Raw genomic sequence first — 17,879 nt, 5'->3', positions numbered from 1 at the left:
GATGCTAAAGGGAGCCCTTTGGACAGAGAGGCAACAACAGCCAACAACAACTGACCATTAACACACATGATGATATAACCCAGAAACCAATCCAGCTATGGAAGTTTCCAAAGTAAATAAGCCTACAAGATTGTACACAGGGAACCAGAGACACCAACTGGCAGATGAGGACAACTACAAACCAAAAACAGGGGAAAAAAAAGTCTGCATTGTTACAGAATTTCTAGATGTAGAAGTCTAGATGTAGAAGTCAAGACAACTACAAGATAGAACGGACTGTTCTACACTTGGGAAGAAAAGTATAAATCACAGGATAACCTCAAAGAAAAATGATAAACCTTCACATCAAAATAAAAAGAGGACCAGCATAAATATTCAGCAAATACTAAAACAACAGCAATGAAGGAAGTGATAACACAATTCATAAACAAAATGAGTTCAGCATAGAAAATTATATGGAACAAAGAAATCGACACAAAGAAAAAGCACATGACAAAAATGACAGCAACAAATTCGTATTTGCTGATAATTTCATACCTGGCAAGGGACTTATCTCTAAGATTGATGGGAAACTCCAGTACCTCAACATCAAAGGAATTAACAATCCAATTGAAAAATGGGCAGAAAACATGAACAGACACTTCACCAAGGAGGATATTCAGATGGTCAGCTATAAATGAAAAGATGCTCACAATCGTTGACCATCAGAGAGATGCAAATCAAAACAACGAGATACTGTCTCATCCCAGCACTCATGGCAAGGTTCAATGAGAAAGAAAATAACAAATGCTGGTGGGGACGTGGAGAGATTGGGACTCTCATACACTGCTTGTGTGCCTGTGAAGTGACACAACCACTGTGGAAAACAATATGGTGATTCCTTAGAAAGTTAGAATTGGAGGTACCATTTGACCCAGCAATCCCATTACTAGTATTATATATCCTAGAGAGGTGAGAGCCAGGATAGGAACAGATACATGCATGCTCATGTTCATCACAGCACTATTTACAATAGCAAAAAGAAGGAAACAACCTATGTGCCCATCAGCGGAAGAGTGGATGACCAAACTATGGTACATACACATACTGGAACGATATGCAGCACTAAAGAATAATGTAGAGTCTGCAAAACACCGCATAATATGGTGAACTTGGAAGACATTATGCTGAGTGAAATAAGTCAATCACAGAAGGACAAATACAGTTAGTTCATTGTTGTGGAGGGTCAAGGAAAGGTTTATATATGGAGGGAAACTTTCTTTGTTGGTTGCCAGGGTGGGAAGAGAGGGGAGGGAACACTGAAAAAAAAAAGAAAATGCATTGACCCATGTCACTTTAGTTTTGTGTATTTCACTGTACATAAATTATATTTCAATAAAATGCATTAAAAAATCATCTCATTAATTTAGAATGCTTTTGCTTTCCTTAAAAAACACTTCCCCAATATTTTATTCTATTTGCATGTTTTCTTTTTAACTCTTTTATTTCAACTTTTTATTTTTAAATCCTTTTCTGAATACTTAATCCTATATGATAATTAGGAGCTCTGGTGGCATAGTGCCTATTTGACTGCTAACCAGAAGGCTGACAGTTCAAACCCACCCGCCACTCCTTGGAAGGTTGAACAATGTACTTGCCTAGGTCGCTATGAGTTGGATCTGACTTGAGGGCAATGAGGTGAGGGTTTATGTTTAATTACTTATAAATTCTTATCTTAGTTTTTCTCTCTTCTAGTCATGGTTTTGATGTTTTATCTGATTTTGCCTGTTCTCTTTTGTTTTCATCTGATTTGTATCTTAAGAATTCAGAAATTCTTAATCTTTTAGAATTAATCTTTTAGTGAATTTTTCATTCTTTTGCTAAGTTCTATTGAATTTCTTTTGCATTTAGTTATCTTATCTCATTTTTCCCCTCCACACACACCCTTCACCACAGTACCTTCTGGAACCTTCTACATTTCCTTTATTAATTAATTTAACTTTTCTGAATTGTTTTCTCATATATATGAGGAATAATTTTTCTTGGAATATTGTTTTCTCATATAGTTTGTTGCATATTTGATCTTCATAATAATTTTAATATAGGCAAGTAAACGTATTTCCACAGATGAGGAAATAGCTCAAAGAAACTAACTACAGTACCCAAAGGGTACACACTAATATTAGAAAGTGTTAGTAGGTTGGTAGCTACAATAAATGCTCTTTTTAATGAACGTTCCAAAGAAAGATAACAAAAAACATGGAGACAAAAAAAGGTTTACAGTAAAATAAAATTGGGTAAGTCAAAGTTAAACAGATTTCTTTATAGAAATGACTCTGACCCTTTAATGTTCAAGACAGAGATAAAATACGAAGTATTTTTCAAGCTTATTTCACCAGGGCATTTTTTTCTTTTTCCACATAAAAAGTTCAAGGGACCAATTTTTTGGAACATACATTGAGAAATTATACATTATAAGTTTATTAAGTGAAAAAAACTTATTAAAGATTACTTCTGTCATAGGTACCAACTTACCTCACAGGTAAAGCCTTAGTAGTTTGCTCTGGCAATTCAGGTGGATTCACAAACATCAATTTGAGGAGGAGTTCCAAATATCCAATATGTCTTGCCAATCTAGTACTGAGGACCCAGGCCCAATTCCAACTCTCTCCTTCTCTTCGTCCACCAAAGTAAATCACAACTGAAATACACGGTTTTAGAAATTTTCCAAAATAATCATTAGTCAAGTAGCTTCCTTTCTCTAATATCAAAATTTCTTACGGTCTAATATCAATTAATGACAGGTAGGTTATATAACTTTTCGTGATCCCGAATTATATTTCCTAAACACTCTGGTAGCATAGTGGCTAAGACACTTGCCTGCTAACCAGACGGCTGGCGGTTCAAACCCACCAGCCACTCCTCGGAAGGAAGGTTGGGCAATCCTACTTCCGTAGTGATACTGCCTCGGAAACCCAAGGAGCGATCACTATGAGTCGGGTTTGACTCGACGGCACATAACAACAACAACAACAACAAACTACTATTCAAAGAATTTCTCAATTTCCTCAACGTACAGAAGGTATGGAAATGATGGACAGTAAACTGACTAAAATATGACCTAACCCAAAACCAAAAATATGACCTAAGCACAATCAAAAGATAATATCTTAAACAGAAACATATCATGTACTTCATATTTTGGTTTATCACTGTTGAAGTTACAATTCCTCTAGTAGTCCAGATACTCAATCTATTTCCTTTCTTGCAACTGAAGATACCCCAAGAAGAGGAATTACATTTTGTTTTTCTACTTTGCTTCTGGATTTTAAAAAAAAAGTCAAACAAAATGCTCAGTTATATACTAACTAAAGCCCAGAGCATACTGTGAAGCCATACTTTCAGAAAAGATTTAAATGTGAACCATTAATTAACATACAAAAGGATAAGTACAATAAATTAAAGAGGCCAGCTTAACTATGTATAATTGTACACTAGTTTTTAAAGCTACTCCCGATAGGTTGTGGACAATGTTCCTCTACGTCAATTTATAAAATATCAAAAAGATCAACTTTCTCACCCAATTATGAAAATCACTTACAGGTTTTCAGAGAGGGAGAATGTTTTAAGTAAAACAATTGAGTGCTGACATTTTTAAAAGAGATAAAAAGCAAAGACTTACTAAAGAATATATATAAGAGAGCCAAGAGGCTCAATGACACCGCTATTCCAAGATTTGGGTCAACGGTAAAAGCAAACAGTAAGCCAAACCCTCCACAAAGTAACAGGGTAAGAAATACTATAAGCCACGAAAACTGAAAAAGAGGTTCAATCTGTTGTCCTGCGAAAGTCTTCATTTCATCTGTAAGAGATATTAACATGAAAACTTATTCCTATTTTAAGAAATAAAACTTTTAATTCAATATTAAATTTTCACAATAAACATTTACTGGGTACACTACTAACGTCCACAGATTGTTGCTACTCAAACGTTTTAAGCAATATTCTTTTGATAAACATGAAAATCTCGTTCCCTAGAAGCTTAGCTACCCTTGTCTTACCCTCTTCTCCTCCTTCACATTTAGAATATACAAAATCCCTCTCCATCTATTAAGATTTTGTTGGTATTTATCTTTTCTAGTATATTTTACACAAGCAGCACAGTACTGTTTTCCATATCCAAAATATAAAAATAATTACTTCATTTATGTGTCTTCAAACTACATAAAACCACCATTCCTCCTTGGTACTCCTATTCCTATCCTCCCCATCCAATCACATTTGAGAACGTTGTTTTTAAAGATATCTGTTAAGCCAAATGAGCCCCAAACATTTATATATCTTTTTAAAAAAAAAAAAAACAAACTTGGGAACTTGTTATGGGGGATACTGAAACCTGTCCTTGAAGAATGAGGAAGATCTTGCAAGCAAACGTGTGTATATTGGTTAGGGAAATAGGAGAAAGAGCTGTCTAGGAAGTGACTGATAGTGGGAGTAACTCAAGAAGTATATAGTCTGTTCCTTCAAGAGGAACTAGCCCTCTGTGACTAAAGCGAAGAGTACACACAAGAGATGGTGTTGAAGATTTGACCATACAAATTAATAAGTTTGTGAAGGATCCTAAAGACATAAATATAAGTAGTACATATAGCAAATCCACTACCAAAGGATTTTAAGTGGTCATAAATGGATCTGTGTTTTAGAAAAAGAACTCAAGTGATCTTGTGGAGGATCAACTAGAAGGGAACAAAAGCCTAACAAATTCATTTTAGTAAAGTATGTAACACATATAACGATACATAAAGTTCTATACTTTTCATTACTTCTAAAAGAACACAAGAGAAAACCTTGCTATATATACAGACTTTCTACAAACATACACTTTACCTTCTAATTTCTTGAGTAAGAAAGATTTCCCACTTCCCCACTGTGCGTATAATCCCACACAAATGGGGGGCTGCATGGTAGGTTCACTAAGAATATCTGCCAAGGCACTGCTATATAAATCATAACCAAGCATATCACCATCTGTTTCAGTAGGAGACAAGTGTCCTGCAATTATAAACACATCATACATTTACATTAAAAAGTAACATTACTATTAGAAAGGAGTATCAATTCTTATTACTCATTTAATTAGTTAGAGAAAAAAAATTTATTTTAAATGTTTACATCTATATACAAATATTGGGCGCTCTGGTGGCATAGTGCTTAAGGCATTGACTGCTAACCAGAAGGCTGGCAGTTCAAACCCACCAGCCATTCCTCAGAAGGAAAATTGGGCAATCTACTTCCGTACTAATACTGCCTCAGAAACCCAAGGAGGGGTCACTATGAGTTGGAACCCACCCCACAGCATTGAGTTTGGTTTTGTGGTTTTGAGTACATAATAAATTTAATATGTGTAAGAACTACATAAAGAAAGCTATAAACTTTTACTAAAGAATATAATAGATGATCAGAAACATACAGTCTATGGTTCCAGACAGAAAGGACAGTGATTCTTCCCTAATTAATCTGTCACCTTAAAGCAATTCCAATCAAAATTCCATGAAAAGAGGGAAGGGCAAATAAGAATAGCTAAGAAAAATAAATTTAAAGACTACAGAATTGGGCAATCTACTTCTGTAGTGATACTGCCTCGGAAACGCAAGAAGGGTCGCTATGAATCGGGTCTGACTCAATGGCAAACAATAACAACGACAACAGAACAGTAGTTGTCACTGGAGAGTCAATAAAAAGTTACAACAATCAGAACATCATAGAACTGACATAGGCTATTAGAATCAACAGCATTGCAAATCAACGAGGAAAGGATGAATAAATGGGTTGGGAAAGTTAGCCATCCATTTGTTAAAAATTAGATTCCACAAAACTCATTACTTCTAGTATGTTTCTGAAATATTAAAACAATTAAATTTAGAAAGTGAAAATCATATAAATATTAGAAAAAATATAGGAGGAAAAAAAACAACTTTAAAAATCTTTGTATGGAAAAGGCCTTTCTTCCTCGATTGAAGTAAGGATAGAAATATAGAAAAAGACTGACAGAATAAACTACAAAATGTATAATTTCTAAGTGGGGAATTAAAAGCCATCACCATAAACAAACAATAAGTTAGAGAAGGAAGAGGATACATGTAGATCCAGGAACAATATCTGTAGCACATAAAGATTCTTAAAATAAAATTTAAAAAAAATATATTAAAAACACAAATAAAAAATGGATAAAAATGCAAAGAAAATGGCAAAATGTAATAGCCTATGAACATTTTTGAAGATCTCAAATTCACTAATCATTTCACAATGCAAATTAAGATGGGATATTTTTTTCTTATTGATATGATTAGCAAAGATTTGTACTTGTGAGGTACTGCCAAGTCGACCCTATACACAGCAGAACGAAACACTGTCCAGTCTTGTGCCAGCCTCACAATCCTTGCTATACTTGAGCCCATCGTTGCAGCCACTGTGTCTATCCATCTCGCTGAGGGCCTTCTCCTCCTTTGTTGACCTTCCAGTTTACCAATCATGACATCCTTCTCAAGGAATGGTTCCTTCTGACAACATGACCAAAGCAGGTGAGACAAAGTCTGGTCGTTCTTGCTTCCAAGGAGCATTCCGGCTGCATTTCTTCCAGGACAGATTTGTTAATCCTTTCAGCAGACCATGGTACTCTTAGCATTCTTCTCCAACACCACAACTCAAAACCATTAGCTCTTTGTTGGTCTTCCTTATTCATTGTCCAGGTCTCACACGCATAAGAGGCAACTGAAAATACCATGGCTTGGGTTAGGAGCACCTTAGTCTTCAAGGAGACATCTTTGCTCTTCATCACTTGAAAGAGGTCTTCTGCAGATCTGTCCACTGCAATACATCATCTGATATCTCAACTGCTGTTTCCATTGGTTTTGATTGTAAAACCAAGTAACAAGAAATCCTTAACAACTTCAGTCTTTTTTCCATCCACTGTGAAGCTGTTTATTGGACGAGTTGTGAGGATTTTTGTTTTCTTTATATTGAGGTGTAATCTATACTGCAGACTGGAGTCTTTAATATTCATCAGTAAGTGCTTCAAGTCATCTTCACTTTCAGCAAGCAAAGTTGTGACATCTGTGTATAGCAGGTTATTAATGAGTCTTACTCCAATCCTAATGCCAAGTTCTTCTTCATATAGTCTAGGTTGCTCAGCACACAAGTTGAATAAGTATGGTGAAAGGATACAACCTTGATACACTCCCTTTTTGATTTTGAACCATGCAATATCCCCTTGTTCTGTCTGAACGACAGCCTCCTGATCTATGTACAGGTTTTTCATGAGTATTATCAAGTGTTCTGGAATTCCCATTCTTCTCAATGTCATCTACAATTTTTTATGATCCACACAATCAAAGGCTTTTGCATAGTCAATAAAACATAAGTAAACATCTTTCTGGTATTCCCTGCTTTCAGCAAAGATCCATCTGACATCAGCAATGATATCCCTCATTCCACACCCTCTTCTGAATCTAGCTTGCATTTCTGGAAGATCTCTGTCAATATACTGCTGCAACCGTTTCTGAATTATATTCAGCAAGATTTTATTTGCATGTGATATTAATGGGCGCTCTGGTGGCATAGTGTCTAAGGCATTTGACTGCTAACCAGAAGGCTGACGGTTCAAACCTACCAGCCACTCCTCGAAAGGAAGACTGGGCAATCTACTTCCGTAGAGATAGTGCCTCAGAAACCCAAGGAGAGGTCGCTGTGAGTCAGGACAAACTTGACAACAATTAGTTTGGTTTTGGCTTTTTGTGATATTAATGATAATTGTTCAATAATTTCCACATTCTGTGGAATCACCTTTCTTTGGAATGGGTACAAATATGGATTGCTTCCAGTCAGTTGGCCAGGTAGCTGTCTTCCAAATCCCTTGGCATAGCCAGGAGTGCCTCCAGCGGGGCATCTGTTTCTTGAAACATCTCAATGGGTATTCCATCAATTCCTAGAGCCTTGTTCTTAGACAATTCCTTCAGTGTAGCTTCAACTTCTTCCTTCAGTACTATTGGTTCTTGATCATATACTGCTTCCTGAAATGGATGAACAGTGACCAATTCTTTTTGGTACAGTGACTCTGCATATACTTTTCATCATCTTTTGATGCTTCCTGCATCATTCAATATTTTGCCCACAGCATTTTTCAATATTGCAACTCGAGGTTTAAATCTTTTCTTCAGTTCTTTCAGCTTGAGAAATTCCAAGTGTGTTGTTCTGTTTTGGTTTTCTAATTCTAGGTCTTCGTGCATTTCATTACAGTAATTGGCTTTGTCTGCTCGAGCTGCTCTTTGAAATCTTCTGTTCAGCTATCTTATCTTGTCATTTATTCTATTTGCTTTAGCTACTCACTGCTCAAGGGCAAGTTTCAGAGTCTCTTCTGATACCCGTTTTGGTCTTTTTTTACTTTCTTATCTTTTTAACAACCTCTTACTTTCTTCATGGATGATGTTCTTGATGTCATCGCACAATTCCTCTGGTTTTCGGTCACTAGCGTTCAATGCATCAAATCTATTCTTTAGATGGTCTCTAAAATTAGCAGGGATATTATTAAGGTCATATTTTGGCTCTTGTGGACTTGTTTTAATTGTCTTCAACTTCAACTTGAACGTGCATATGAGCAGTTGATAGTCTGTTCCACAGTCAGCTCCTGGACTTGTTTTGGCTGAAATATTGAACTTCTCCATTGCCTCTTGACACAGATGTAGTCAATCTGATTCCTGTGTATTCCATCTGGTGAAGTACATATGTATAGTCATCACCTATGTTTTTGAAAAAAGGTATTTGCAATGAATAAGTCATTGGTTTTGCAAAATTCCATCATGCGATTTCCACTGTTATTTCTATCACCAAGGCCATGTTTTTCAACTACCGGTAACTCTTCCTGTTTCCAACTTTTGCATTCCAGTCACTAGTGATAATCAATACATCTTGATTGCATGCTCAGTCAATTTCAAACTGCAGAAATTGATAAAGATCTTCAATATCCTCATCTTTGGCTTTGGGTTGGTGTGTAAATTTGAATAACAGTAGTATAACTGGTCTTCCTTGTAGACATATGGCTATTATCCTATCACTGACAGCACTGTACTTCAGGACAGTTCTTGAAATGGTCTTTGTGATGATGAATGCCACACCATTTCTCTTCAATTTGTCATTCCCGGCATAGTAGATCATATGGTTGTCTGATTCAAAATGGCCAAAACCAGTCCATTGCAGCTCACTAATGCCTAGGATAGCGATCTTTATGTGTTCCATTTCATTTCTGACAACTTCCAATTTTCTGAGATTCATACATCATATGAATGTTTGCATCTGTTTCTACTCATTTTGAGTCATGCCACATCAGCCAATGGAGGTCCCGAAAGCTTTACTTTATCCATATCGTTAAGGTCGTCTCTATTCTGAGGAGTCAGCTCTTCCCCAGTCAAATTCTGAGTGCCTTCCAACCTGATGGGCTCATCTTACGGCACTATTTCAGACAATGTTTCAGGGCTGTTCATAAAGTTTTTCAGTAATATATCAGACAGTGTTTCACTGGTATTCGTAAGGTTTTGACTGGCCAATTCTTTGAGAAGTGGAAGGCCTCTTCCTTTCTCCAAGTCTGTCTTAGCTCAGAAGCTCCACTGAAACCTCTCCACCATGGGTAATCCTGCTGGCATCTTGCAACACTATAGCATAGCCTCCAGCTTCACAGAAACACTAAGCTACCACAGGAGACAAACTGACAGACAAGTTTGTATCCCTTAGTTGTTCCTAACCCCATGCACCTGCCTACTTCAGGCAACGGCCTTAAAATAGAGCTGCCCCAAATGAAAAGCAGCCTCCAAGCCCCAGGCCCACCTACCTCAGATCTCGGCCTTAATAAAGAGCCACCCCAAGGGAAAAGCAGCCCCCAGCCCCAGGCCTGCCTACCTCAGGCCCAGCCTTAATATAGAGTTACACCCCAGCAAACAGCAGCCTCCAATTCCCAGGCCTGCTTACACTAAAGTAAAGCAAGCCAGCCTACTCTAAAGCGGGCCCAGCCTTAATACAGAGCCCCAAGTGAGAAGCAGCCTCCAAGTGCCGGGCCCACCCACCTCAGACCTGGCCTTAAGACAGAGCCACAGCAAAGCAAAAAACAGTCTCCAAGCCCTGGGCCCACCTACCTCAGGTCCTGGCCTTAATAAAGAACCACTCCAAATGAAAAGTAGCCCCCATCCCTAGGCCCGCCTACTTTGGACCCCAGCCTTAATATGGAGGCACACCCAAGTGAAAAGCAGCCTCCAAACCCCTGGTCCACCTACCTCAGGCCCCAGCCTTAATCTAGAGTTACACCCAAACAAAAAGCAGCCTCCAAGCCTTGGCAGCAAAGATTAAAAGGCTAGAAATACCCAGTGTTAGCAAGGCTATAGGGAAATTGCATTATCACATACGGCCAATGGGAAAAGAAACTGTTACAATCATTTTTGAAAATTTATCAAAATTAAGGGCATTCGCTGACTTGGCATTTCTTCCTCTGGGAATTTATCCCAAGAAAATAATCCTGAAAATATGAGTTAATAAGAGTTAACAGCTATGTCTAAAGACATTCACTGAAAAAAAAAAAAAAAACGTTCACTGAAACACCAATTTTAATAGCAAAACAAGCTACAGATAGAGGGCTGACTGAATATAATGCTAGAATATACAATGAAACATTATATAATAATTAAAATATTATATAGTTCATTATTAAAAACTTTCAGAATATGTTATGAAATAGTTTTATAAAGGTAAAGAGAAGTCTGGAAGGTCATTCAAACAACTGAGAATCAGAAGACAGGCAACAGAGAAATTGGCACTTTCTACTATATTTATATCTTCATTCTTTTAATTTAATGAGTGTTCACTACTATCACAATTACAAAAAGTATTTTAAAATACAAAAATTCTTAATACAAGAGGCTGGCAGTTCAAACCCACCAGCCACTCCTCAGAAGGAAGATTGGGAAATCTACTTCCATAGAGTTAACACCTCGGAAACCCAAGGAGGGGTCGCTATGAGTGGGAAATGACTTGATGGCAGTGAAATTAGAGTTTTATACTTAAAAACAAGATCTGAGTAACAGAGTAAACTTGAAGGAGGCAGGATTCTATTATTTCCTGTTGGTTTCTGGAACCAACATACTCTACTTTTAATTCTACTAGAAAACTGTTCTATATTTCAAAGTTGCACCTATGAATGATTACATTCTCAAGTACATTCTTTTCAATCAAAAAGAATTTTAGTACAATATTTAAGACATTATACTAGATGTTACAGAAGACACAAAGATTAGAAGAAATAGTCCCTGACCTGAAAATGTTGGAATCTGGAAGGGGGCAAATTCTAAAAGAAAGGTCATACATAGTAAATATAAAAAGGAATTATAAACAAAGTGCTTACATATTCAAACCAAAAAGATAAGTTATAATTTCATTAAGAAAGGGACAACTGATATGAATCTTGAAAAATGGCTATGATTTTCACAAGCTGAGAAGTGGTAGAACGGGTATTAGTTGTGGTGGACAAAACATAAGTAAAGGTATGAAACTGTAAATGGTTGGGTTACATTCTGAAAACAGTACATTTTGACAGGAGCATAACGTGCAACTAGAAGATTATTAGGAGAAAGACTTTTAGAAAAGTAGGTTAGATTTTGCTGAGGTCTTAAAAGCTGATCGATGACCTTGCATATACTTAATTTAGAATGCTGTAAGACAATACAAAAGAGTTTTAAACAGGGAAGAGTATTTTCTACAGCAAAATAATAACTTTCTCAACTTTTATATTCTCCAGTTAAAGTGACAAATGCAAAAGTGATACTAGCATTTTTATTTTTTCAAATTTTTTAATGGAACGTTAATTTTTTAAAAGTTTGAACAGAAACAAAACCTAGTACTTACTGGCTCCAAATATTTGAGTTAAAATACTTTTCTGATGGCTACAGTCAATGTTGTAAGGGGTCTCTCCTGCTTTGTTGGGTCTATAAAGTAATCGTCCATCTTTTGGATTTCTTAAAAGAAGTTCTGCCAGTTTCCGACTCCTTCCACGGATAGCAATATGTAAAGGAGTATCTCCTTTCTGCCAAATAATGGGAGAAAACATAAACTTATATATTTTTTACATAGAGTATATACATACATATATGATACTATTTATATTTCAGGAAAATAGAAAAATTGAGCCTTTCATATTTCAGGGGTATATATGTAACATTACATACACATAATATTGATAGAGTACATACATTAATTTTTATCTCTCTCTCTCCCTACAATTTCTTTCTATAACTCCTTGTTTAGATTTTCTCTCATATTCCTCTAGAATAAAAGTCATTCTTCTCTCTGTGCCTCAACTCACTGAAAGAGATGAAGAAACAGGATTTCTAGAGACAAGTATTGATTTGGGTGAAGGGAAAGGTAATGTATCAAATATGAGTGATCAACACGGTAGCACTGAGGAAGAGGAAGACACAAAGGGTTCATGGGATGCACAGACAACAATGATGAACTCTTTTGCATGTACAGTGCTATACTGTCTGTGATGGCAAGCACTGATCTACAGGTGGATATATGGGTAGACAGGCTAAATGATCAGGTACATCTAGGCAGGGGGGCATGTGCCCATGACCATGTACAGGGTTAGCAGACAATATTTCTACATGTGTATTGGTATGTGCTGTAAAAATGTCCAGGTATATAGTAGAGCTGACAAGGGACAAGGTTGTGCTGGCTTCTTGGCCACAGCAAGCTATCCAGAGGGAGTGAGTAGTTGGACCTGTGGACTGAGGACCATGGTTGCAGGGGACATCAAGCTCAACTAGCATAACATACTACACAAAAACACTGTTCTACAGCCTACTTTGGTGAGTAGCGACTGGGATCTTTAAAGCTTGCAAGTGACCACCTAGATGCTACGGGTCTGTCCTCATCTAGAGCAAAGAAAAATGAAGAAAACCAAAGACACATGGAAGCAATTAGTCCAAGGGACTGGTACACCATGCAAGCCTCAGCCTATGTAACCATGAGACCAGAACAACTAGATGGTGCCTGGCTACGGCTGTCAACCACTCGGAGGGGGATCAATACAGGAGATCTTGGATAAAGCTGGAGAACAATGTGGATCTTACAAAAAAAAAAAAAAAAGGACTATGTTTGCTAGTCTGATGGAGCCTGGTGATACCCCTGAGGCTAAGGGCCCCACCTACCCTTCAGGTCTGGAATTGAACTCATTCCTGTGGCTTCCACCCAAACAACAGACAGGCATATGGGGTAAACACTTACATCAGGTAAATAACACTCCTTAGAGAGATCAATCAAGGGCAGTGTATGTGCAAGGAGACAACATGGGAGGTAGGAGTGCATGGGAGGGAAGGACACAGGGAAGAGGTAACCGTGGGGATGAAGTGGGAAGAGAGCTATTACACTGTGGGAAATTGCAGTCAATGTCATGAGACAAAATGTGTAATGATGTGCTGTATGGAAAATGAATTTTATCTGTAAACTTTCACCCAAATCACAATAAATTTTTTAAAAAAAAAAAAAAAAAGAAATAGGATTTCTTCTAACGGCCCCTCCCAGGATCTACTTTTATCATAGGTTGTTATCTAACCATCACCTAAACATTTATTATCCAAGGATGTAAACCATGTTCCTCAACTAATTTGTATTCTATTTCACAGCTTTCTTCTCAATTTTGTAGAAAGCTTCAAAATCTATGCTGATATTCCATCTAACACTAGTGATCTCCTCTATTTCTATGACTTTTGTTAATCATCCAACACTATGGTGTCTTTAAAACTTCATTATTCTACATTTTTACCTCTGAGTCCTTTATGTCATATTCATTGTTATCTTCCACTCTCTTCATCTTTCACTTTTTCCTCCTCATTCATCCTTCCTCACATCAATTACATCAACTGACCACATTAAAACTTATTTCCTCATTAGAATCTCTAGCCACTACAACTTGTTCTCCTCTCTTAATCTGTTGACCCCATCAGCTACCCCATACTATTCCCCAATAGGATGGAGTCCCTCCCCAAATCATCATCACATAGCTCTTCTATACTGCTGTCTAGCCCCTTTTTTCCTCCTTGTATTCATTTTCTCTGATCCTACTGCTAGACTGCAGAGCAGTGCTAAAGAAAATAATGATTCTATTATAAAATCAATTCATTCAGATTTGTTGAATCCTTGCATTCAATAAGTGGGAAAATGTTAGGAAAACAAAATTACAATTCAATACAGTAAGTGATATAAGAAAGGCTTGTATAATGTACTATCAGGATGCATGAACCAGAGTAATTCTGCCTGGAATTCTATATAAGTTATTTATAAACAGGTACAGTATTTTAACTATGTCTTAAAAAGTAAGCTGATTGGAAAGGGAAGGAGGAAAAAAATCCAGAAACAGAAAACAATATCTCAAAAACAGGGATAAAAGGAGGTGGTGTGTCTAAGAGCACACTAAATGTGCTCAATGTGGCCTGAAGTTCAATGTGACTGGAGTGCAGGGGTGCATGTAGGGAAAATGATAGCAAATGAAGATGGAAAGGTTAAGAGGCTAGACTGTAAGGTATCTTGCTTGCATCCATTCTAAGGAGATTGGAATTTATCTTGTAAAAATAATAATACTCATCAAAAGTTCTTTCAAGGTAAACAACATAATGTACTTCTTTCTTGGAAAAATAAATCTGAAGCATATTTAGAGGAGGAAAGAGACTTAAGATAGAGAGGTGAAGTAGGAAGCTGGCATTCCATCCAACCTCTGCTTTCTAAGGTTTTTATTATTTGTAGTTCCCTTCATTCATCTTATGTTAACTATACACAGTACATCATTATCCATTTCAAACTTTCTTTTTTCATACTGGGCTCTCCTCACTCTCCTCCCTACCACCTCACAACAAACATATATAGCCTGACCTCACATTTTATTCATCTCAAAAAGCTTTCCTCCTGAATGCCCCTCTCTTGCCAACATCATTCTTCCTTTCTGTTTCTTCATTCATCCCCAGTGTCCTTCTCTACTTTTTCCTTCCTATGTCAAAGAAACAACATGCAGTGTAGTAAATCACACAGTGTGGCTTTTCTAGCCATAAGTCTTTGTAAATTCCGTGGTGGAATTTGCCATAAGCAACCAAGTAGCTCCTGATTGTTAAAGTTATCCACCTGGGGTATTTCTGTTGGGAGCAGCACAAAGTAATTTTCTGGGAAGTTCACTCTCTCTCAAGTATATACAATTCTGATGTTGGGATTGGTTGGTTCAGCCTCAAAAGGAGCCCTCCTAGAGGCAGAAGAAGTCTCTGACTGCTGGCTGAGAAAGATGTGCTGCTGAGAGAAATGCACTCCTAAGAGACATGCTGCTGAGAAAGAGACACCTAGAGACACACACTGCTGGGAAAGAGACTGAGAAAGGCTGTCGGCCAAGAGACAGCGGGCTGAGAGACTGGGCATGTTTCTGAACTTGAATGGTAGCCTGGTGCTTCCCTAATAAACCCTATAATCTGTGAGTTCTGTGTGGCCACTGCAGCAAATTATCGAACCCAGCAGAGAGGTGGTGGGTGCTGCGGGAGGAAAGGCTGGTGTCGAGGTTGGCGAAAGGGTTGGAGGGAGGCAGCATGTCTGGCCTAGCAGGGATAGACCTTGGGCTACTAATGGTGATTCTATCTTCCTCTTATGGCATTAGAAGAGGTCAGAAGATGCAGCCTCTTGCCTCTTTAGCACAACCCCCATATATGGTCTTAATTCTGTCCTACTAAATCAACTCTTGTCCACCTAGCACCTTTGATCTCCGTTCTGGCTCATTCTAATGTCACAAAACATATTCCATCCTCTGATCTCAAAAAGCCTTTCTTTATAACTCACTATCCTATTAAACATATTAACGGAGAGGCCTGACGTAGGCAGGTCCAGGGCTTGGAGGCTGCTTTTCATTGAATGTGGCTCTATATTAAGGCAGGGATATGAGGTAGATAGGCAAGGGGCAAGGAGGCTGCTATTTGCTTGGGGCCTTTAGTAAGGCCGGGGACTGAGGTAGGTAAGTCTGGGGCTTGGAAGCTGCTTTTCACTTAGGTGTGGCTCCATATTAAGATTGGGGCCTGAGGTAGGCAGGTGCAGAGGGGGTTAGGAACAACTAAAGAATATGAACTTGTCTGTCACTTTGTCATTCTGTGGTGGCTTTTGTGTTGCTGTGAGGCTGGAGGCTATGCCACCATGTAGCAAAATGCCAACAGGATTACCCATAGTGGAGAGGTTTCAGTGGAACCTCTGGGCTTAGGCAGACTCAGAAGATGGAAGAGGCCTTCCACTTCTCAAAGAATTGGCCGGTGAAAACCTTATGAATAGCAGTTTAACACTGTCTGATATATTACTAGAAAACTTTATGAACAGCCCTAAAACACTGTCTGACATAGTGCCAGAAGATGAGCCCATCAGGTCTGAAGGCACTCAAACTTTAAGTGGGGAACAGCTGACTCCTCAGAATAGAGACGACCTTAACTATATGGATAAAGTTCTCAGGCTTTACTCAATGGAGATTGACTGATATGGCACAACACAAAATGAACAGAAACAAATGCAAACATCCATTAATAATTGGAATATGAAATGTATGAAATTCAAATCTAGAAAAATTGGAAGCTGTCAAAAATGAAATGGAATGCATAAAGATCAATATCCTATGCATTGTTGTTGTTGTTGTTATGTGTCTTTGAGTTGGACCCAATTCATAGCGACACCTCCTTGGGTTTCCAAGGCAGTATCACTATGGAAGTAGATTGTCTCATCTTCCTTCCGAGGAGTGGCTGGTGGGTTTGAACCGCCAGACTTCTGGTTAGCAGTCAAGTGCCTTAGGCACTACGCTACCAGAGCTCCCATCCTATGCATTGTGTTGTTGTTGTTGTTATGTGCCGTCGAGTCGACCCCGACTCATAGCGACCCCTCCTTGGGTTTCCAAGGCAGTATCACTACGGAAGTAGGATTGCCCAACCTTCCTTCCGAGGAGTGGATCCTATGCATTAGTGAGCTGAAATGGACTGGTTTTGGCAATTTTGAGTCAGACAACTGTATGATGTATTATGCTGGGAATGACAAATTGAAGAGGAATGTTGTGGCATTCATCGTCACAAAGATCATTTTAAGAACTGTCCTGAGGTACAATGCTGTCGGTGATAGGATGATATCCATATGCCTACAAGGAAACCAGTTAATACTACCATTATTCAAATTTACGCACCAAACACCAAAGCCAAAGATGAGGATATTAAAGATTTCTACTAACTTCTGCAGTCTGAAATTTATTGAACATGCAATCAAGATGTGTTGATTATCACTGTGACTGGAATGCAAAACTTGGAAACAAGGAAGAGTCACCAGTAGTTTGAAAATAGGGCCTTTGAGACAGAAATAATGGTGGAGATCATGATAGAATTTTGCAAGACCAACAACTTATTCACTGCAAATACCTTTTTTCAACAAAATAAGCAACAACTATACACGTAGACTCCACCAGATGGAATGCACAGGAATCAGACTGACTACATCTGTGGCAAGAGGCAATGGAGAAGTTCAATATCTTCAGCCTAAACAAGTCCAGGAGCTGACTGTGGAACAAACCATCAACTGCTAATATGCAAGTTCAACCTGAAGTTGAAGACAATTAAAACAACTCCACAAGAGCCAATATATGACCTTGGTAATATCCCTCCTGAATTTAGAGACCATCTAAAGAATAGATTTGATGCACTGAACAACAATGACTGAAAACCAGAGGAATTGTGGGATGACATCAAGAACATCATCCATGAAGAAAGCAAGAGGTCATTAAAAAGACAAGAAAGGAAGACCAAAATGGGTATCAGAAG

At 38.0% G+C, this 17,879-nt stretch overlaps 1 protein-coding gene across 1 annotated transcript in view; it reads right to left on the bottom strand.

The window, feature by feature from the left end:
• The window catches only part of KIDINS220 (kinase D interacting substrate 220), a 183,065-nt gene that overhangs the window by 103,593 nt on the left and 61,593 nt on the right, over positions 1 to 17,879 (bottom strand). The window contains exons 11-14 of the mRNA XM_042783667.1: positions 11,920 to 12,097; positions 4,867 to 5,031; positions 3,662 to 3,841; positions 2,515 to 2,680 (exon numbers count right to left, since the gene is read on the bottom strand). Coding sequence (XP_042639601.1) covers positions 2,515 to 2,680; positions 3,662 to 3,841; positions 4,867 to 5,031; positions 11,920 to 12,097 — 689 coding nt within the window. The remainder of the gene's footprint in view (positions 1 to 2,514; positions 2,681 to 3,661; positions 3,842 to 4,866; positions 5,032 to 11,919; positions 12,098 to 17,879) is intronic.

This window comes from Orycteropus afer, unplaced genomic scaffold, assembly GCF_000298275.1.
Source record: "Orycteropus afer afer isolate SDZICR_OR568_19922 unplaced genomic scaffold, OryAfe1.0 scaffold00025, whole genome shotgun sequence".
Lineage (NCBI taxonomy): Eukaryota > Metazoa > Chordata > Mammalia > Tubulidentata > Orycteropodidae > Orycteropus > Orycteropus afer.
The sequence above is the reverse complement of the archived record's forward strand: the minus strand, read 5'-3'. Positions and strand labels throughout refer to the sequence as shown.